This window comes from Rosa rugosa, chromosome 4, assembly GCF_958449725.1.
Source record: "Rosa rugosa chromosome 4, drRosRugo1.1, whole genome shotgun sequence".
In the NCBI taxonomy this organism is placed as follows: Eukaryota; Viridiplantae; Streptophyta; class Magnoliopsida; order Rosales; family Rosaceae; genus Rosa; species Rosa rugosa.
In genome coordinates, this window is record NC_084823.1 from 20,552,058 (window position 1) to 20,575,312 (window position 23,255).

General features: G+C 39.0%; 2 protein-coding genes and 1 long non-coding RNA gene across 3 annotated transcripts; 2 read left to right on the top strand and 1 right to left on the bottom strand.

The window, feature by feature from the left end:
• Positions 1 to 9,519: 9,519 nt before the first annotated feature.
• Positions 9,520 to 11,782, top strand: LOC133745712 (DNA-binding protein REB1-like). The gene has a single exon (XM_062173831.1). It carries the CDS (start codon positions 9,535 to 9,537, stop codon positions 11,440 to 11,442), a length of 1,908 nt encoding a protein of 635 aa, XP_062029815.1. The 5' UTR covers positions 9,520 to 9,534; the 3' UTR covers positions 11,443 to 11,782.
• Positions 11,783 to 12,703: 921 nt separating this feature from the next.
• LOC133741918 (uncharacterized) lies at positions 12,704 to 13,814 on the top strand. The gene is made up of 3 exons (XR_009862232.1): positions 12,704 to 12,849; positions 12,945 to 13,267; positions 13,398 to 13,814. It is a non-coding gene; the product is annotated as an uncharacterized LOC133741918 (long non-coding RNA).
• Positions 13,815 to 20,403: 6,589 nt separating this feature from the next.
• LOC133744488 (G-type lectin S-receptor-like serine/threonine-protein kinase SD1-29) lies at positions 20,404 to 21,134 on the bottom strand. The gene is made up of 2 exons (XM_062172591.1): positions 21,128 to 21,134; positions 20,404 to 20,903 (listed from the first exon to the last, which is right to left on the bottom strand). Exons 1-2 carry the CDS (start codon positions 21,132 to 21,134, stop codon positions 20,404 to 20,406), a joined length of 507 nt encoding a protein of 168 aa, XP_062028575.1.
• Between the last annotated feature and the right edge of the window lie 2,121 nt (positions 21,135 to 23,255).

The following is a 23,255-nucleotide window of genomic DNA, read 5'->3' on the forward strand; positions in this document are numbered from 1 at the left end:
ACACCATTCCATTACATCCATCCCATTACATCTTTTGTAATCCCTTTGGGCCGCAAGGCCCGAACACACTAGTTAAACATTCAAGTGGACGTAGTTTCCCGCTAAAGCGAGAAATGAACCACTATACATCTTGTGTCACTCTCTCTCTCTCTCTCTCCCTCTCTCTTTAAAGCTAACTAGAGATCCCACGGATCACTAACGTTAATATTGGCGCCGTCTGTGGGAACCCGACACACAAAGGCTTCGTCACCTACCATGAACTTTGGCCCGTTGGCATCCGGTCAACGCCCATAAAGCATAGTCAACGCTGATCAAACACCGGTCAACGCCGACCAACTCTAGTCAACATCAGTCAACAGAACAGCATGTCCAGCGGCGACATTTTCCTCTAGCGGGTCCAGCGACGACATTTTCAGCTAGCGGGTCAAGCGGCGACATTTTCCGCTAGCGAGTCTGCGGCGACATATTCCTCTAGCGAGACTAGCATGTCCGGCGGTGACATTTTCCGTTAGCAGGACAGCGGCGACATTTTCCGCTAAGCGAGTCCGGCGGTGACATCTTCCGCCAGCGTGTCCGCGACGACATTCCTCCAGCGAGGCAAGAGAGTCCAGCGGCGACATTTTCCGCTAAGCGAGTCCGGCGGTGACATCTTCCGCCAGCATGTCCAGCGACGACATTTTCCGCTAGCGGGTCCAGCGGCGAAATTTTCCGCTAGCGAGTCCGCGGCGGCATTTCTCCAGCGAAGCTAGCGGGTCCAGCGGCGACATTTTCCGCTAGCGAGTCCGCGGCGACATATTCCTCCAGGGAGGCTGGCATGTCCAGCGGCGACATTTTCCGCTAGCGAGTCCGCGGCGACATATTCCTCCAGCGAGGCTAGCATGTCCGGCGGTGACATCTTCCGCTAAGCATGTCCGGCGGCGACATCTTCCGCCAGCGTGTCCGCGGCGACATTCCTCCAGCGAGGCAAGCATGTCCAGCGGCGACATTTTCCTCTAGCAGGTCTAGCGGCGACATTTTCCGCTAGCGAGTCTGCGGCGACATATTCCTCCAGCGAGGCTAGCATGTCCGGCGGTGACATCTTCCGCTAAGCAGGTCCGGCGGCGACATCTTCCGCCAGCGTGTCCGCGGCGACATTCCTCCAGCGAGGCAAGCGAGTCCAGCGGCGACATTTTCCGCTAGTGAGTCCGCGGCGACATTCCTCCAGCGAGGCAAGCGAGTCCAGCGGCGACATTTTCCGCTAGCGAGTCCGCGGCGACATTCCTCCAGCGAGGCAAGCGAGTCAAGCGGCGACATTTTCCGCTAGCGGGTCCAGCGGCGACATATTCCTCCAGCGAGGCTAGCATGTCCAGCGGCGACATTTTCCGCTAAGCGAGTCCGGCGGTGACATCTTCCGCCAGCGTGTCCGCGGCGACATTTTCCGCTAGCGGGTCCAGCGGCGACATATTCCTCTGCTAGCGAGGCTAGGACAACTCCAACATAATTTAGGCACTTAATCAATTCCAACTCCAACTCGCTATAAATTGGCATAAGATAAGTAACTTCATCTTATCTCTTACGCTCTTGCAATTTGAGCTATACATGTCTCTATAACCCTTAAGCATGCCTACAACATGTTATTAGCAACTTTCCTACAAGTACATGCTACACACATACATGCTTAAATTCACTTTCATGTGACATTCATCTAGAACCTTGTGACACTTATAGCTCAATTAAACATGCTCGGATAGACGCTTGCAAAACGGTTACGACTCGCTTGGGTATCAAAGCATGGCCGCGACTCGCTTGGGCTACGCCCCGCACGCTCATACAGCGCCTACACCCAACTTGCTCAAACACCTAACTCGCTCCACTTATCCAACATGCTTTAGTTACGCTCTCGGTTCACAATGCTTCATACATGTGGTCTAGCCTCCGGGCACCACACTTTTTCACGTTTTCTTACATATGGTCTAGCCTCCGGGCTCCACGAGTCTATGGTCTACGACCTACCGCCATGCGGCAGGGCGACGCCCCATTATCTCATGCACTTCATACATTAGTGCACCTCCAATGTAACTACATATACGAATTTTTGTCTTTTGTGATACAGGATAGCGAGTCCCTTCTTGCTTGCGGAGCTCGGGGACTTGTAGGGGCCGTGCGCCTCTCGGATATTACTTATGCTTGATGACTTCATGATTTGAACTCCCCAACCAAGAAGCTACTCTTACTCGGGGACTTCGGGGACTTGTTCATACCTACATTAGCAAGCTAGTTCTCTACATCACCAAGCATAAGTAACACCCATTTTGGGACACCCACAAGCCATGGTGAGGCCCAACCGAGACATGCATCGTGAAGCCCTATGTTCAAGCTACGCTACGGTATCCGGAAGTCTCAAATCCGTCGCCGGGAAGCCACCTTTCCGGCCTCGTCAACATGCCCTCACAAATAGGCTTTCTAGACTAGAGATGGTGGTTGCTTGTCCCACATCGAAAATCATGTAAAGGAGATGGCTTCCTTCACCTATAAAAGGAATGCCTCCTCCCACTTAAACACCATTCCATTACATCCATCCCATTACATCTTTTGTAATCCCTTTAGGCCGCAAGGCCCGAACACACTAGTTAAACATTCAAGTGGACGTAGTTTCCCGCTAAGGCGGGAAATGAACCACTATACATCTTGTGTCACTCTCTCTCTCTCTCTCTCTCTCCCTCTCTCTTTAAAGCTAACTAGAGATCCCACGGATCACTAACGTTAACACCCAATATTAGATAGATTTTCATCTTTGGATAATTAAAGATTAGGGTCCGAATTGCAATCAATTCTTTCAACTCAAAACTCAAAAGCCTACGAGGTCGATCTTCGATCAAAGTATTCTTCCCTTACCAAACCCAATTGGGTCTTCACCTGTTAAATGCATCAGAGTAGAACAAAGGTGTGGATGACAAATTGACAGTGATAATAGGAATTGGAGTGGTAATACATCATGAGAAGAGACCTATTCTATCCTCGGGCATTGGATTGCGTTAACTGATTGAAACTTTAATATACCTTTTCTGATCCCAGATCTTCTACTTTTTCTAGGTTAGCAGCATGCTTGTATTGGGTTCTCTCTCTCCTTGCTCGCGGAGCAGCATTCCAGAGAAAAGAAATTATCGTTCTTTGTTTATGCTGCTGACTCTTAGTTTTCCTGCTTTTGGTTCATACAAGGCGAGAATGATTACCCATTTGCTGTTCAAAGACGAGAGAGGATTCACACCTTCCCTCAATAAGACTCGGATCCTCAGTCACAATCCTTCTTGAAAGAAATCTCATCAACTGAACCCCCAATACCATCTCCTCCTCTCAATTATGAGTCGAATTTGTATTTCAAAGAGATTAATTTGCCATGAAAATTGTTCCCTTTTGTATGGGTTTAGCCAGGAAGGTTCTTGGTAATTTAGATCGTACCATCTGCTTAAGCATTCTACTTCTATCCTGCAAGTCTGGGAATCGAATCATCAAATGAGAGGAAAGTTCTCTTGGTTGGAACTAGGAATGTAGTTGTTACTTCCTGATTGTTTTCTTTGTGTTTGTTCCTTGGGCCTTTTGGCCCCCATATATCCAAAAAAAAAAAAAAGTTCTCTTGGTTGGTGCGATTGGAAGACAGGTAAAGAAGTGAGGGTAATTGTGGAAGAGAAATTGTCAAATAATATTAAACAATTTAAAGGGAGTGTGGTTTGTAAAAGTTGGAGTGCATATTTCACTACCCAAAATAAAACAATACGAGATGACCGGGCCACCACCTGGTCGAGGCAAGGTGAGTGGAATCAGGTGCCGGCCGACATTACTGGTGGTTTTGAAGTGATTTCAATCACTTTGTAATTTCAGAGATTACAGTTTTGAGCTCTCGAACCCTAGACCTGTGTGTTGTAAACGGATTCTGAAGAATTAGGTGGCCCCTTTGTTGTAATTTTCCTTTAATTTTTAGCGGCCAAATAATGCTTTGCTGTTTTGTTTTTTCTAATTGCATGTTGCTTTGCAATGTTTCGGTTTGGAATTAATGTTGCTTTGCCAGTTTCTGCTGTTCTGTATTGCTGGATTTCGTGTTATTTAGAATTTTGATTGTGGGTGGTGATAATGCAGTAACAGTATGAGGTTTCTTTGGAAGTCGATGCCTTCTGCGGTCAAGGAGAACCAGCAGGAAGTGCAGGCTGCTTGGAAAATTGGTCAGAAGCTCTGGGTGCGGGACTATGGGGGCGTGTATGAAGCTATTCGTGGATTTGATTGGAGTCAGGAAGCTCAAGGTCTTGTTGCGGCCTTTTCAGGCAAGTTTCTCGAGATCACAACCTGTGCATTAGTGTTGCTTGTTTTCTACATGTGTCATAATCGTAGTTTCAGCATTATTTGTATAATGATTCATAACAGTAGCATGATAATGATTTATAATCCAAGGATTACTGAAGAATTGACTCTTGTATTGATGATTTCTGAATTTTACTTGACATTGGACATAAGCTTTTTCTATATAGTTTATAATGCTTTGAATTAGTTTTTTTTTTTTTTTTTCTCCTTTGCGGGAGTTGAGAAAGTTTGTTATGATCAATGATTCAATGATAACTTAAACTTTTGAGACATTGGAGTTGTCAGCTCTTTTCACTTCTTTGCCAGCTCAACCTCTGCTACTGAAGAAGTAATAATGGTTTTCTTTTTTCCTTCGCCTGCCCTTTTCAGCTGCTATTTTTTGAATTAGGAAGCGCTACTTTTATGTTGATTATGATTTTAAGGATATGGTCTAAGTAGGCAGCAAATCCGCGTCATTTGTTCTTATTATTTATCTTGGAACTTGAAAGTACTCCAGAAAATCTGGGGCTAAAGTGGGTTTATGAAGTCACCTATACATATAACGTTCTTGTAGTTGTAGCCTTATGTGTGATGCACGTATTTCTCTTAAAGCTCTTTAAGCAATAAGGCCCAACCTGTGTTGATAAATATCAAAACTTTCACACCTCTAGCAAAGACCCCCGTCTATCGTGCAATAAATTTATATATTCTTGGGACTATTTCTTGAAACATTTTCAAATATGTACTAAGTTGTTGTATTTTGAAGCAAACTTGAGAAAAAACGGATATGGCTGGCTTTCTATTATTACTATTTTTTTTTAAATTTCAAGTGGAAAGGTCAGGTTATCAAATCATCAATGTATTTTGGTTGTAAGGCCATTAGACAGGAGTAACTTTGAATGACTTATTTACAACTGCCATGTCAAGATGGGGAACTCTATTTCAAAAATAAAATCTATTCATTTTCACTGGAATTTGAGTGGATTTTTTTTTTTTTTACCTGTATGGGTTGATGATGAACTTCTTCCCCATCTCGAAGTTGACTCAAGGAGGTGGTGACTTATTTTCTTTTCTTGGTGAATCTCTTGCAACTCACTACCCATAAAATCTCTTCTGTTTTGGTAACCCTTTCTCTGGCTAGTAGAGAAGTATTCAAGTATAGTTATGCCTTGTCAAGGGCATTATGAGTCTTTGGCAAGGGCAATTATGATGCCATGACACGCAACCAAAAGAAGAAAAAAAATCAAGAAAGTATTACTCAAAGTAGACTTGAATTCAGTTTGTGTAATGCTCCACAGCTATTTAGCCTTTTTATCTTTCTTATTAAGATGTTGATTTTTGGGGTAACATTGTGTTGGACTATGGTGACCTAAGATATTGATAATTTTGTGCGACTCCATGGGCTACAGAGTGTGCCTTTTTTGTATGTGAGAAACGATATTATGCATTGTAGTCCCTCATATCTTTGGCAAGGGCATTAGAAGACTGTTGGAGAGTTGTTGTGTGCGTTGTTTGGACTCTTGTTGAATTGGATATTAGATCAGAAGCTTTCTTGTTTTTGCTGGAGAGAATTTATAGAGAATGAAGCCTTATTTGGATGCAGGAGTTTGGAGATGAATTATTTGAGGTCATAATGAGATGAGAATTGAGTGTTAATCTTGAATTTATGCTGACCTTAGGACATCATCCTATATAACATGTTTCTATTGTTAATATGGTGACGCACTGATCATAAATGTGTCTTTTGAATTCTATTCTCTTTTCTTTGAACTTACAATTCCAAGATTATTGTTCATATGATTATGATGCAAATGGAAGTGTGTTTTAGATTTGTTTGTGAGATTTTTTTCTCTAGAGAATTTATAGAGAATGAAGCCTTATTTGGATGCAGGAGTTTGGAGATGAATGATTTGAGATCATGATGAGATGAGAATTGAGTGTTATTCTTGAATTTATGCTGACCTTAGGACATCATCCTATATAACGTGTTTCTATTGTTAATATGGTGACGCACTGGTCATAAATGTGTCTTTGAATTCTATTCTCTTTTCTTTGAACTTACGATTGCAAGATTATTGTTCATATGATTATGATGCAAATGGAAGTGTGTTTTAGATTTGTTTTTGTGATTTTTTCTCTAAAGAATAATCTGTGGAACTCACGGGCACATGTGATTGGAATGTTATTTCACACCCTTTTCTTTGTTCTCTTTTACATTGGAATATTTTCTTCTGCTGAGAGGGTAGGTGTTCTGTGAAGAGTTCATTATGGGTTATGGCGCTGCCAAAATTTGGGAATATTTAGCTGCATCTGAAGATCTGCATAAGAAGTAAAAGTACAAACAACATTTCACCTCTTAATATTTGTTGGTGCTACAGATTAATACATCAGCATGTTTAGTGGTGTCATGGGATGATGCTTTAGCTGATCAAATTATCAGAGTCAGGATAAATCAACATTTCCATATTGAGAAGGCTCCAATGGCCTTGATTTCTTATTTCCTAGTTTCCAGTGTAATTTTTGTAAGTAAATTGGTGAGCAAGGAGCTTAAAAGGCTAGTTAAAATAGAAAAAGAACCATCAAACAGGCCTTCCAAAAAAAAAATTTGTTTTAAAAAATTTTTATATAAGAAAAAAAACCGAACATAACCGAATTGAACCGAACCGACCGGTTCGGTTCGTTTTTCGGTGTTGAAGTAAGAAAAATGTAAAACCGAACTGAACCGAGGTCTAATTCGGTTCGGTTCTCAGTTTTGGCCTAAAACCGAACAGAATCAAACCGAACCCAACCCTAATATGAACACCATTTCACATTCGAAAGGAACAAATTGGTAACAATGAGGGTTTGCCTTAAACCAACTAATCCAAGACATATGAGAAGTAGTAGCAATAGCAGCAGGTTTCTGAAATTGATTCCAAATAGCTTGAGAAAAAGGATAGTCCCTAAAAAGATGAAGCAAACTTTCTTCACCAGTATGGCAAGTACAGCGTCATCGGTGGTAAAATGTCTTTCCTATCTCTGGACATTAGTCAGCAGCTTGCCATGAGCAACAAATGAAAGTTTTGAGTTTAGAGGGAATTCCAAATTTCCAGATGATTTTTGAGGGAGAATTATTATGAGCAGAAAAATAAAACAAGATTGACGGGTTTTGACAGTGGAACTCCATGTCTCCATTTGTAGAGGCAGTAGAGCTTCTCCCAAATAGAGTAGAAAGCTGGGGTTCGGCTGCTTCTGCTTTTGGGCAGAAGTCACAGCAACTTCTGGAGGAAGCTGATGAGAAGTTGGCTTACCAAACACTTATGGGTCTTGTGCTTATAAGCAGGGGAGCTAAAACCCCACCACCCCCCCCCCCCAAACATAGCCCTACTGTTCTTATGTATTTTTTAAAAGTTTAACTCATCTGCCAGATCCAGGATTTCCTGTCTCTGTATTGTTTATAATTTTCTATCCGGTTTCAATTTTGAGTTCAATAGAAAGAACAAAGGAAAAAAAATTATCTGCAGTTTTTTTTTAAATTTATTATTTATTTTTTTTTGTTGCAGTTATGGCACTGAAGATTGGAAGGACAGGCAGAAAAAAATTTATGCAGAATGTTCATGCTAAAAATCATGACAGTCAAGGGAAAACACCAGAAATTTGTGATGATCAAACTTTTGCTGCTTCTATAAGCCAGAGTACTTTTCCGGATAGGGACACACAACATCATATCAGGTCAAAAAGACAGAAACAAGGTAGGTAGATATTATGTAATTTGAAGTTAGCAGTGATAAAAAGGAACTGCATTTAGAAAGTATTGAAGGATTAAATTTATTGCAATCTTTACTTACTAATTTGTTTTTTAATGTGGGGTAGTTGTGTGTTTCATTAGCTTCCTATCATACTGTTGTGATGCTTCAAATTGGATGGATGTGTTTCTATTAGAGAGGGCAAAAGTGTTCAGTTTCACTGTCATTATGAAGTGTTTTTTGGTTGTCTAGCTTTTTCTTATATTATAAGAAGTCTTTGAAAATCCTGTTCATGAATCCAGTATTGACATTTTCCATTGTAAACAAAAATAAAAAGGGTTAGTTGAATAGTAAAATTAGAAATGATAAGTTTCAGGGCATAGCTAAATTAATTGGTTCCCTTTTTAAATCTGTTTAGGTGCGTTGAAAGTTTCAGTATGCTTGCTCTCTAAACTTACTTTTTCAATATCTCCCAATTTGCTTTCCAACTTCAATGGAAATCATGTTCTTATTGCTAGATTTGACTTTAGAAGATGATTTAATCCCAGAATGGGAGCCTAGAACTCTGGAAGTTTGGAAGTGAAGGTTATTTTCTTTGTATGCCAATAAGATTTGATAAATATCTGAGCCAATAAGAATTGATACCAAACCTGCGGTTACTGAGTTCAAAGCTACTTGGCCTACTAGGTACAGATAAATTAATTTTATATTCTTGTTTTATTATTCTTTTTCTATAATTTTGTGCTTTTACTCTTTAATTTGGGGTTCTGGTTTTATGGCATCTTCTAGTGATAATATGGGCGTGACGATGAGCCTCCGATGTTGATTGGGTTGTAAACCTCTTTACAAACAAATAAGATAGAATGTTCTAGCAAGAGAGCAAAAGGAATATTATATATATGTTCAGTCCACCCCAATTTCATATCCGGGTTTGCCACTGGTGGTTAGGATGTATTTGCATTTGCTTTCCATTTTCATTATAAATGGCATGTGTGCATTCTTTTGTTGGACTCATGTCTAGGAATTTGTCAATACCTTTGGATGCTATTCATGGTTTCCGCGGTGTGATATTTGGCCACGTGGTCAATATTACCTAAAATCTAATAGGAAAGTTTTTTGAAAATTCCAAATGTTGTGTATAGATGATATCTATATATGCTCGATTAATCTACCTAAAATTGTCATTTGTTTCCAAATAATTTTGTACACTCTATGTTGAAGCATTATCCTGGATCATGTGAGTCTGTTATCATTTCTAATGATACGTCCGTAAGGTTTAGCATTTCTGTCACCTGGATGTTATTCTGTGCCTCGCACACTTTCCAGAAACTAGTTCCACATCTAGTGTGGCATATGGGTGTTTCCAGAAGTGTTATCCTGTTATTTAACTGGTTGCTGACTTATGTTTTTACTTTTCAAGTAAAACTACTCATTAGTCATTGATCTTAAATTTTTTTTTTCTTTCTCCTTTTTCTGTTCTAGATTGAACAAAACTAATATGGGAAGGAAGGAGAGGACACCTTTGGAGTTTGAATCAGGAAAAGAGAAGAAAAGGCACAAGGAGAAAAGGAAGGAGAAAGCAAAGAAGGATGGACTTGAAAGAAATTCTTCCGTGCTTGAAGTCTGTGGGGACAAAATGGGCAAGGAAGTTGAGGGGCTGAAATATGACAAGACTGGTGGAAATCATATGAATAGTGGAGAAGAAGCCAATAAGAAAAAGAAAAGGAGGAGGGAAAAGGAGGGGAATGATATGGTAATAGATATGATTAATAAAAAGGAGCTCATAAATGATGGGGAGAAATCCGTTGGGAAAACTGTGGAGAAAGTTGACTCTACAGGTAGTGTAAAGAAGACACAAAAAATTCTTGAGGATGGAAAAGTAGGTGTGGCGACTGAGTATGGAGATGTTGCACAAATAAACAACAAGGGAGGAAATAAAAAGAAAAAAGAGAAGAAAGGGAAGAGGGAAAAAACGGGTGGTGAATTGGTACCGGATGTCACAAGTGATGGAATGGAGGCTGGAGTAGCAAGTAACCGTTTAGATGGGCATATCGTGGCTGAAAATATGGGCACTGGGAGCAGTGAAACGTGCATCAGAAACATGGAGGCTGTTGATGTAGATGGTGGGAAAACAAGGAAGAAGAAGGCCAAGGCAAACACCCTTGTTAATGGAGAAGATAGCAGCAGAAATGTGGAGGTTGTTAATGTAGAAGATGGTAAAAAAAGAAAGAAGGCCAAGTCAGAGAAACATGTTGTAGAAGATTGCAACAGAAAATCAGAGGCTGTTAATGTAGGAAATAGTAAGAAAAGGAAGAAGTCCAAGTCGGAGAAATGTGGTATTGCGGAGATTTGCAATGAAGACAAGAAAAAGGCCAGGTCAAGTAAAGGCAGCTTAATAGCCCAAAAAAGCATTGGAGCTCCTGACAATTCTGAAAAATCGACCCCTAAAAAAGCATCAAAAAGAGTAAGTTTTGCTGATGATGTGGAGGTCTTCTCACCGTCTGATGGCCCAAACGATGAGCATGAAGACCTTGTAAGAGGTAAACGGTTTTCAGAAGAAGAAGACAAGATTGTGAAAGAGGCTGTTTTAAGATACATAGAGGAACATGCTTTAGGGGATGATGGCCTCAACATGGTTCTGCGGTGTAAGTCCCACCCTGAAGTCAAAAACCACCCAGAATTGAAAAATTGTTGGAAGGATATTGGGGCAGCCTTACCATGGAGGCCCTTTAAGAGTGTATATTATAGAGCCCATATTTTGTTTGAACGAGCCGAGAAACGTATTTGGACCCCGGAAGAGTACGAAGAGGTAAAGAAGTTCCATAAAGATCGGGGAGCTGATTGGAGAACTTTGGGCGATAAGCTTGGCAAACATAGAATTCATGTCAAGGATGCATGGCGCAGAATAAAACTGCCAAATCAGAAGAAAGGACGCTGGTCCCAAGAGGAGTACGAGACTTTATTTGATTTAGTGAACATGGATCTGCGTATGAAGGTTTTTGAAGAAAAGAAAACCAAGCATGGCATGCTGCGAGATAATATTTGCTGGGAGGCAATCAGTGAAACGTTGGGCACTAGAACCAATGCTGTTTGCAGCATGAAGTGGTATAACCAATTAACATCACCTTTGGTAAGCCAAAAGCTGTGGGCTGACATTGACGACTATCGGCTGCTTGATGCTCTCAATAGCTTGGATGCTTGCTGTATTGAAGATGTTGATTGGGATGATCTGCTTGAGCATAGGCCTGGAGATGTTTGCCAAAAGCGATGGCATCAAATGGTCAAACATATTGGTCACCATGGGCTCAAGTCCTTTCCTGAACAAGTGGAAGTTTTATCTAAACGTTATCTTGCCGATTTAATTGAAGCAAGAGAAATCTATGCTAGTAAACCTGCAGTTGACTGAGGTTTATGCTAGTATTTATTATGACTTATTTGCCTCTTACCAAGTGTACTGATAGCTCATGAATGTGGCATTATTGTGTAGTGTTTAATATCTGTAGAGTTATATTTATTGGTATGTTTGTTGTTCTGCGGCATTTGACATTTGTATGATTGGTTCGGTTAAATACTGTGCTCTATATAGAAACAATCAAATCTAGAATTAGTTATGTGTTCTATTGATGTTTATTCAAAGTTCTTAGTTTGATTAATGTTCTGTGTCATGTCACTGATACTTTGACTCATGCTTGATGATACTAATTGTTTACTGAAAATTACTGTTTTGATACAAAACTGAAAACCATATATTAACAGGTATCTATTGTGCACTTGGTTGATAACTATTGATTGTTTCAATGAATCTATAAGAACTTATTATGAACTGAATATTTTCATGCAGTGCTTTTAAATGCATATGTAAATGGACCTAATCAATTTATTAATGTGTGTGTCTTAGTCTGCAGGACTTGTTTCAATTGCAACATGTTCTACCCTCAGCCCTTTCTTGGTGTTTGTGACAGTTATAAATCAGCAAAGGAATGCTTATTAAATAACAGTACAAAATAAACTAAAATGAAAAGTGACATTAAACTATCATGCAGGTTTAGCAATTTCTCTAGACAGTTGATAGAGAAGGATAAGATTTGTGTACATGAGTTTTACCTGTGGTATTGGCTTGCATGGAGTGGGAAGCTTCCAGTCATGTGCCTCTTCAAGTAAAATTTTTATTTGTCTCTGCAAAAGGTAGATACTGTGTTTAAATAAAAAGATTGCTGTGTTCAGAAATTCCTGCAGCAGACCTGCAACTTTGAAAAATCATAATTAATTCTAGAAAAATCGTTTTTAGGAGATTCTAATTCTGAAACGATCTTTAAGATGTCTACTGCAATTTGTAAGAAGACAACAATTTCAAATTCGCAACCAAACTGTACTCTTTTCAATAAAAGTTCAACTGGGTCAGAAACTCAGAAACACAAATTCACATTGGCAGACCTCTATTCTACCTTGAGTTTTAACCACTTAATGAATCCTAAATAGAAGAGCTGGAACTTAACAGAAACAAACCAAAAGACTCAAAATCAATTGAAAGACATAACCGATTAGAGAAACATAGCAAGGACTTTGGAAAAGAAGGAACCTGTGGATCTCTCTGCTCTGCTCTTCCTGCCGAGACCATAGTCCCAATGGGCATTTGTCAAGAGTTTACCTTCGACTTTGCAGCCTCCTCGACAGTCTTTCGTTGACTACAAGCATGTTGTAGATGTGGATTATTATCCTCCAGTTTCCTCTGACAGAGCAGCCAAGCTAAAGAAGGCCGCCCAAAGTAAATCCAACCAACAGAACACCTTGGAATATCATGAAATTGTTGAAGGTAAGTACATAAGTGCCACCAGATATTCACGATATGATGACAATAAGGAGTGCAATCCTTGACATTGAGTAAAAATCTCTTAGTATTGTGAACAGATGAAATGATATGAGGCTTACAACAGTTGAGATGGAAAAAAGTTGATGTCAGCTTGGCCCTTCTTCGCCCACAACAAGATTCATGTACTGTTCCAAATGAATAAATGGATTTCTCTTTGTAAATCCAGGTAAAAAATGAATGGCTTTACAATGCTAGGGGTTGCACAAAAATCTCATTAGTTGTATTCTTTGTGCCATTTAATGTCTCAACTTGGTTGATTACAGCGGCTATGGCTGGTTGCTTCTTATGAATTACATATTGGCTAAAAGCCTAAAGCATTTTTAGTCAAAAAATAAGTGTATGGTGTACTTCAGCAAGCCAGGTAACTCTCTGTTTCTATATCTCTCAATTTTTTTTTAATTCCCTTCTCTAATTTCCAAGTTTGGCACCTGGGTTTGTAAACTTTTGGTAACAAGTCAGATAATTCTCTATCTGTTTCTATATGTTACCAGCTTGGACATTTTTCGATCACTTCTGCAATGACCATAAAATGATGCACCTACAAGATCTACAAAGGTTGGAAGGATTTCTTTCTCCCTTTCATTTAGACATGTCTTCTTCCTGAACAATGATCATTGCATTTATGTTTCAAGAGTACATCAACACCATTAATGATCTGTAATAGTTCTGTATCAATGTTCACACATTTGGGGATTGTAGTTACAATTGCCACTGGTTTTGGAGTGAAAACTACTATTGCTCTTTGGGTTCAGAGAATCCAGAAAGAAAGCGTGGGATATCTAGCCCCATTTAGCGTTTAACTACCAGAAGAATCCAAAACACATCGACAATAAAAATACCCGCAGCAAAGCGCGGGCTATTTATCTAGTAAATGCATATAGTTCATTGTATTATGAACCATAGGCATATTGTATATATATTTATCTTCAATCATTCTTTTTATCTCACGTCAATCATATAACCATACAACTTAATGCCTTCTATCCTATCCAAGATCAGGGCATATTATGGCATACAAGTTTTGACAGTCACAAAAGTCGAGTTCTAATATTCTCTAGTCCATTAAAATCTATGGCACATGATCATTGGATTTTCAAAGAATGATGAGGTTTTGCAAATACAGCCATGAAATTCTGAATTTATCAATAAGCACTCGAAAAGAAAGTATTTTAGCTCAACAGCTTACTTAGGGTTAATTGAATTAGACTTAATCCTAGCATGCTTTATGAACCAAGTTACAATCCTATCTCAAATCTTCATACAAGTATCACAATGTCGATTAACCACAGAATTCAATTAAGTCCTATTTCGATTGTGAAAACCTTCACCCATGAATTCAGAGACATGTTCATCCTAGACGTTAGGAGCATCCTAAGACTCAAACAAACAAAAAGACTCTAAAACCAACATTTTTTTTTTTTTTATAAAAATATTCTGAAAATAAAGGTGTAAACCCACCCCACACTTAGAATCTACATTGTTCGCAATGTAGGCAAAAAATATGGTATATAGACCCTAAATATGGGGGGGCTACAAAAATAAGGGTAAAAGAAACAATCAAACAAAGACACAAGTACAATTCAATTCAATCTAAGCAAGTGAAGGGATAGAAATGTCAAACTCTCGTTGATGGTTCCTCCACAGCTTTGGTTGAAATGGGTTGCCTCCCATGCAGCGCTTAATATTTATAGTCCTTCAGCCTGGACTCTTCTCCTTGTTCACCCATGAATCATCGTAGGCCTCATTCCTTATCTCCTCAAGCTCATTTAGCTGTAGCTTCCTATGTAGGCCCGCTTCATCATAATCCATGTTGAACTTCTGGACAGCCCACCACGCCTTGTTGGGCCCACTGTCTTCTCGAGTATTTTCTTGATTTCCCTGTTTGGACATCTCTGCTTGGACCACCTTCATCATGGGATGATGTAGACGACTTTGGGCTTCTCTTGTGGGCTTGGCTGTTTGTCTTGTGGGCTTTGCGGTTTGTCTTCATACAGGATTCGGTGGACAACGTGGTTGGGCTGATCCCCTTGATATTTGCTAGAGTCCAACCATTGCAGTCTTGTGCTTCTTCAACGCGTCCACCAACTTCCTTTCTTGCTCTACCTCCACAACGTCTTCTTCTTCATTATGGGCCACTTGGGCCTTCTTGTGGGCTCTGGGAGGGTCCAATAGTACGCGTCCACTCCTAGTGATGATGGCTTGGGCTTGCTCATGTGGGCTTGGCGCCGTGTTGCTTGGTAGCTTCCCTGTTTCAGCAATTCGGCCCCTGGGATCCACCAAAGCTGTGACTTTTCTTTTCCGTGATTTACGGCAGCTTTCGGCTATTGCTTGTCTGTCACAGCTCCTCGAAATTCGTTTGGTTCCCCCACGCGCCAATAATCCTTGCTTTTCCATGTTTTAGGGAAAATTGTGCCTGTTGAGATTTCTACCCTATTTTGTGCTCTATATATACCTCCTTTTTGTCTCCTCCGGATTTTACTAGGGTTTGTCTAAGTGTGCAGTTTCAAATTCCTTCTCCTTCCTCATGGTTCGAACCAAGGTTACCGCTCGCATGGGCGTCAATCAACGCCGTGTTCTCTCTCTGGAAGAAGAAGGTCGTCAAGCGGCCGCTTGCGCTGGCCTCACTCGTCCTGGGGACCATCGTCCTACACGTGAGCATAACTGCAGTCCCCCTCCTCTGCCCCGTCGCTCTCCCAGACTGCATCCCGGCGAGTCCTCTTCCTCCCCGGCTGCTTGTGCTCCTCGGCCTGTGGCCACCCTGGAAAGCTTGTCTGACTCGATTGATGCTCTGCGTTCCTCTCTCCGCGATGGTATTATGTTGACAGATTGGCGAGCCACATGCATGATCGATTACATCTCTGACATGAACTTCTCTTTGATCCGCTGTCACATTGCAATGAACAAGCTTGCTCTGGAAGTCCAGAACATGCAGAGTCATCCTCCTGGGTTTCCTCGCAAGGACGCTGCTGCGTCACTCCATAAGGACCCTCCTCAGGAGGCTGAAACCAGCAAGAGGGCTGCCACTCGCCCGCGCACCACTCCTCACGTTCCTTGGGAAGCTCTCGACTCAACCAGTAGTGACTCGCAGGATAGTGAAGAGGTCTATGATCGGATCACCAAACTCAGGGAGCAGACTGCTGAGCTTTCCCATTCAAAGGGGGAGAAGTAAAAACAATTCATCTTTTAGTTATTGTATTTCTTTTTCTGCATTTTAACTTTCGTTGGACAATAACTTTATTTTGTTTTTGGTTTGTAATAAGACTGAATGAATGTAGTTTTTTTTTTTTTTTTTTGAATTTTTCAATATATAGGACTCAAAATAAAAGACAAAAATATAAATCCTTCAAAATGAAAGACAAAAATATAAATCCCTTCCCTCACACTTAAATATTGCATTATCCTCAATGTAATCAATTAAAAGCATGCAATGAAATAAGTAAGCATAGATAGAAGACATTTACGAAAACAAATCCTAAAATAAAAAAAATAAAAAATAAAAAGAAATAGGGAAAGAGAAAGCAAATATGATTATATTCTGAATTGGGTTGTCTCTCAAGCAGCGCTTGTATTTTACGTCTTCTCAGCCTAGACGTAATAGAAATTAAAAAGTTAGTAATTATAATTAACAAAGAAATACAAAGTCTATAAACAAGTATAATAATGAATTACAAACTACAAGTAAAATTAGCAAGTATATTGTACAAAAGACACAAGTGAGTAAAAAAACATGAAAAGTATTTTTACAAGTGTAAAATGTATAGTTTTTTTTTTTTTTTTTACCTTAGTGTATCACAACATTTTCTTTTGTTATAAACATTATTGATATCAAATCAAATTCCAAGCGGTAAATCAAGTGAACGTGCGGCCCAAGTATAGTCGCCTAGACACAAATTCCCTTTAGCATCCTTTGGGCAACCTTACTGAAATGGTTAGGTGGGGGAGGACGAACACGAGAGGAAAAATCCATTTTGGCATGAGCTACTCCCACATAGTGGTTTAGGCCCATTTGCAAGCACTTCTGGATTCAAAAACCCGTCATGAACGTTGTCCCCTTCCTAGACACCATTCCACATAGGCTATACTTACTAAGATGAAAAAAAGGTCATAAGTGTGAAGACAGTTCAACAAGTGTTAATAAAGGCCGCCCTCAACCTTAAGGAACCTGAACTAGGTACCAATAAGGGGTTTAGGCCAATATTAACAAAAGAGACTTCACCTATTCCTCTCAATTTACAACTTACAATTAAAACTCGTATTCAACAATATAAAAAAAAAAACAACCTAGTTAATTTAAACTAAATTTCAAACAGTTTATATACAAATATACAATAAGACAATTTAACAAGTGATTTTTCAATCCCCGGCAACGGCGCCAAAAATTGATACTGCTAAAATAGCCTCACAATTTAACCCTGCAAAAATGTAGTTGTCAGTATAGGATAAGCAGGGATCGTTCAGTCCGGGGATTGTAGGGTACACATGTACAAAAAGGTCAATTAACAAATAAAATAATAAAATGGGGGGTTTTGAAATTTGGTTCCTAATCTACTTAAAATAAAAACGAAACAAATAAAACTATCTACAATGATCGACTTCCCTAACCTAGACCAATACCACTCGGGAATTACTAAGTGTAAAAACAGAAAATCCATTTCAACATGCTACAAAGATATGCCCATCTTAAATGCTTAGTGAGGAATTAACTATTAAAATACCACATTAAAATGCTCCTATCACGTAGTTTGGGTCTTGATCTACGTGGTCAACCTTAAACCCTAAATGCACATAAAACTAAAATGTTCATTACCGCTCACTCGCAACTTATTTTTTCGATCTGTCAGCTCTTACACTCTCGTGGGTATGAGCTATATAACCTAATGTTAAAATTTTGAAAAATTTATCTCTTCGTGATTAAGCTCCCCTTAGGGAAGTAGAATCATATAAAGGGTTGACCGCTTTATTTAATGTCGAAATGACGACAGATCGAGTTAATTTTTTTACACAGTACCTAATAATACACTATAAATAGATGGATAATGTCAAACTTATTGATTTCCAATTTTGATTATTTATATCGCACAAAATGCTTACATGCCCACTAATGTAGTCGACTTGAATTAGTTACATGTAGAAGTATACCTTCCATGACAGACAAGATGGAGGAAATAGAATTTATAAAATTTGACCGTTAGATATTATCATAACATAAAGAAATGGTTATGGTCAAAATTTCAATTTTTTTCGTCTTAGTTTGGGTCTCGATCTACGTGGTCAACCTTAAACCCTAAATGCACATAAAACTAAAATGCACAGTATCGCTCACTCGCAACTTATTTTTTCGATCTGTCAGCTCTTACACTCTCGTGGGTATAAGATATATAACCTAATGTTAAAATTTTGGAAAATTTATCTCTTCGTGATTAAGCTCCCCTTAGGGAAGTAGAAGCATATAAAGGGTTGACCGCTTTATTTAATGTCGAAATGACGACAGATCGGGTTAATTTTTTTACACAGTACCTAATAATACACTATAAATAGATGGATAATGTCAAACTGATCGATTTTCAATTTCGATTATTTAGATCGTACAAACTGCTTACATGCCTACAATGTAGTTTAACTTATTTATTAGTTACGTGTAGAAGTATACATTCCATGACAAACAAGGTGGATGAAATATAATTTATCATATTCGACCGTTAGATATGATCATGACATAAAGAAATGGTTATGGTCAAAATTTCAATTTTTTTTCGTCGTAATTTGGGTCTCGATCTACGTGGTCAACCTTAAGCCCTAAATACACATAAAACTAAAATGCTTATCACCGCTCACTCGCAACTTATTTTTTCGATCTGTCAGCTCTTACACTCTCGTGGATATGAGCTATATAACCTAATGTTAAAATTTTGAAAAATTTATCTCTTCGTGATTAAGCTCCCCTTAGGGAAGTAGAAGCATATAAAGGGTTGACCGCTTTATTTAATGTCGAAATGACGATAGATCATAAGAATAACAAAATTTGATGAATTATTATACATGAGTAAATAGAGATTGAACAGACAAGTGTGTGTCAGTGAACCATTCTCCCACAAGGTTTGTGAGTAAACAATTTAGTCTTGTTCGTCAGTGTTTTGATATAAAGGGTTAATTTTTATTTAATGTCGAAATGTCGGCAGATCGGGTTAATTTTTTTACATGGTACCTATTAATATATTAGAAAGATGGGTAATGCCAAATTTATCAACTTCCTCAGTTATTTGGATCGCACAAAATCCTTATATGTCTATTACTGTAGTCTAACTTGTTTATTAGTTGTATAAAAAAGTATACCTTCCATGAGCAACAATGTGGAGGAATGGACTTTATCAAAATCGACCATTGGATGTTATCATGATAAGAATAAATGATCACAGACAAAATTTCAGCTATATTCGTCGTTATTTGGATCTCGATCTACTAAGTCAACCCTAAGTACCACAAAAAACTAAAATGCTCACAACAGCTTACTCGAAACTTATTTTTTTCAATCTGTCAGCTCTTACTCTATCGTGGGTATGAGATATATTACCTACTGTAAAAATTTTGGAAAATTTATCTCTTAGTGATTCAGCTCCCCTTAGGGAAGTAGAAGCGTACAAAGGGTTGACCACTTTATTTAATGTCGAAATGACGAGGGATCGAGTTAATTTTTTTTTCATAGTACCTATACACTATAAATAGATGGGTAATGCAAACTGATCAATTTTCAATTTCGATTATTTGCATTGCACAAAATACATACATGCCTACTAATGCAGTTTCAACTTGATTAGTTACACGTAAAAGTATACCTTCCAAGACAAACAGGGTTGAGGAAATAGAATTTATCAAATTTGACCGTTAGATATTATCATGACATAAAGAAATTGTTATGGTCAAAATTTCAATTTTTTCCGTCTTAATTTGGGTCTTGATCTACCTAGTCAACCGTAAACCCTAAATACACATTAAACTAAAATGCTCACAATTGCTCACTCGCAACTTATTTTTTCGATCTGTCAGCTCTTACACTCTCGTGGGTATGAGCTATATAACCTAATCTAAAAATTTTAGAAAATTTATCTCTTTGTGATTCAGCTCCCCTGTATCTTGCAGTCATTGAACTCGTCCCCAAGATTCAAAGATGTAATGTACTGATGATAATCTGGTACTTTCGCCCATACAATCTTCCAAAATCCATCTTCATTATCATCTTCTTTTCCTTGCAATGGTACTGACTTCTTATTTGTTAGTCTCTCACAGAACAATTTGGTTTTCCTTACGCACCCACCGGTCCAGTCTCCTTTGCTCCATTCCTGATCTGACTTTGGCACAAACCCTTTCAAACACTTGCAGATTGGAGATTCGGAGACGTTGCAAACCCCAAAAGGCCCACATGCTCCATAGATTCCACACGGATTATTTTGTGTCTCGAGGTAGACTGACCAGTTCCTACCATTTCTTGCATACATAAGCTTAAAGATTCCTTTCTAGATATGCTGCGAGAGTGCTTAATTTATAAGAGAAATACTGTGTTCCCTGTTCTACATTTTCATCTCCTTTAAATCCACTAAGTTCCTGATCATCCATAGCTGGTATGTCGATGAACTTTGATTTATCCCATGGCCCACTTCTCCAGAAGGGAGTTGATCGATTAATCCAAATGATCACTTGTGCTGGTATCTCTGTTACCCGTCCGCCTTCAACTGTATATATCCCAGTAGATGGATCACTCTCACTTTTCCAGGCAGTCAAGAAAGTGCCCTTTTTAGATTTGGTATTGTATCCAAGCAGCTGGGTTGGTAGCATTGTGTCACAAGGATGATCAAAGCTCTCCCATACTACTCGATCCACCACTACATCTTTGACAACAAAATTTCCACTGTCTGAAAGAGATGCAACAACTGAACTAGCATTAGATGATGATACCTGAATAATAGTACCATTGGTTGACCAGACAAAATTCTGCTTCCCATCTACAATCTCCAGATTAGAGAAGTAAAAGGGTATAAAGGGTTGACCGCTTTATTTAATGTAAGAATAGCGGCGAATCGAGTTAATTTTTTTACACAATACCTATTAATACACTATAAATAGATGTAATGTCAAATTGATCGATTTCCAATTTTCATTATTTGGATTCCACAAAATACTTTCATGCCTACTAATGTAGTTTAACTCATTACATGTAAAAGTATACCTTCCATGACAAACAAGGTAGAAGAAATAGAACTTATCAGATTTGCCCGTTAGATATTATCATGACATAGAGAAATGGTTATGGTCAAAATTTTAATTTTTTTTCGTTGTAGTTTGGGTCTCGATCTACGTGGTCAACCATAAACCTTAAATACACACAAAACTAAAATGCTCACAACCGCTCACTCGCAACTTATTTTTTCGATCTGTCAGCTCTCACACTCTCGTGGGTATGAGATATATAACCTAATGTAAAAATTTTGGAAAATTTATTTCTTAGTGATTCAGCTTCCCTTAGGGAAGTAGAAGCCTACAAAGGGTTAACCGCTTTATTTAATGTCGAAATGATGAGGGATTGAGTTAATTTTTTTACACAGTACCTAATAATACACTATAAATAGATGGATAATGTCAAACTGATCGATTTTCAATTTCGATTATTTGGATCGCACAAAATGCTTACATGCCTACTAATGTAGTCTAATTTATTAGTTCCATGTAAATGTATAACTTCCATGACAAACAAGGTGGAGGAGATAAAATTTATCAAATTCGACCGTTAGATATTCTCATGACAGAAAGAAATGGTTATGGTCAAAATTTTAATTTTTTTCGTCGTAGTTTGGATCTCGATCTACGTGATCAACCGTAAACCCTAAATACACATAAAACTAGTATGCACATAACCACTTATACACAACTTTTTTCAAGTTGTCAGCTCTCACACTCTCATGGACATAAGCTATATCCACCAATGTAAAAATTTTAGAAAATTTATCTTCTCGTGGTTTCACTCCACTTCGATAAGTACTAGCATATAAATGGTTGACCGTTTTGTTCAATGTCAAATTTATTGATTTTCAATTTCGATTATTTGGATCCCACAAAATCCTTATATGTCTACTAATATGGTCTAACTTGTTTATTAATTGTATCAGATAGTATACTATGAGCCCTGGAAAATATATAAGAAGTAGAAATTCAGTTAGTTGAGATTGAGTTTACAATCACGGTAATTATAAAAGGTGCTCGAGAATATTTTCAGAAGTTCTCAAGGTGAAATCCTTGATTTAAAAGTTAGATAATAAAGTACACGACACGATGATTTCGTAGGAATTTTCAGAAATTTTTTCGCATACCCAAGATATTTATAGTGATTTTTTGAAGTTTTGAAATTATGGAAAATCATTTAAGAAAAATAGAAATCATCGCGGTGCAATCTGAGCCATTAAAATTATTCATCGCTTGATCTTAACCGTCGAACTTCACTTTAGGAAGGGGTATTAAAGACCAGACGGGATCGTACGACCCAGAATCTTTGAGCGTCTCGAACCCGATCTCACGAACCGGCGACGCTGAAACTTGACGCGACCTCATCTCTCGATTCCGGCCACCTCAGGTCGACGGACCAGTGGCGATTGAACCATCTTGGCGGTGAGGTGCAAGCCGTGACCTCAGATCATCCAATCGGTAACGGTACGACGTCGAGAAACCGCTGCAACTCCGGCTAGTTTTCTAGCAATTTCCGGCGACTCCGGCGGCGGTTCATCTTGCATGTTATACGGAATTTGGTCTACTCCTCGTTCTCTACACGTTTTTGTAAGTAGTTGTTCGATTCGATTAAGTTTTGGAGAGACTGTATTTTGGGTGCTTGGGATTTTTACTGTGATTTCGGTTTCCGGTAGCAATTTCGGACTTCTGACTTTCTCCGGTAGCTATCCTGGTCCCATAACTCGGAAGCATGATAGGTCGAACCCACATGGTTGGCCGAGCTGAGTTGATGATCTTGGGTAAGTTGTGCAGTCGCGGTGGCAGTTTCGATCTTCATTTGTAACTTGCTAGTTTTGATTTGTGCTGTGAGTTGATTTGGTTGAATTCATAAACACATAATTCTTTAAGTTTGGAAAAGGAGAGCAAAGGGAGAAGACACGCTTAAGCGGCCAAAGATTCAAACTATGATCGAAGCCAATTACAAAGATTCGGAGGAAGATGAGTCATGAGACCCTTCCAAGGAGGTGTTTGAGGCAATACGGTAATAGCTTCTGGGTTTGTCATTCCTCCACCGTACCGACTGTTCTTCCAGCTCCGAGTTCTCATTCAACGTCAACCGATGTGGGTGTGTCAGTCTC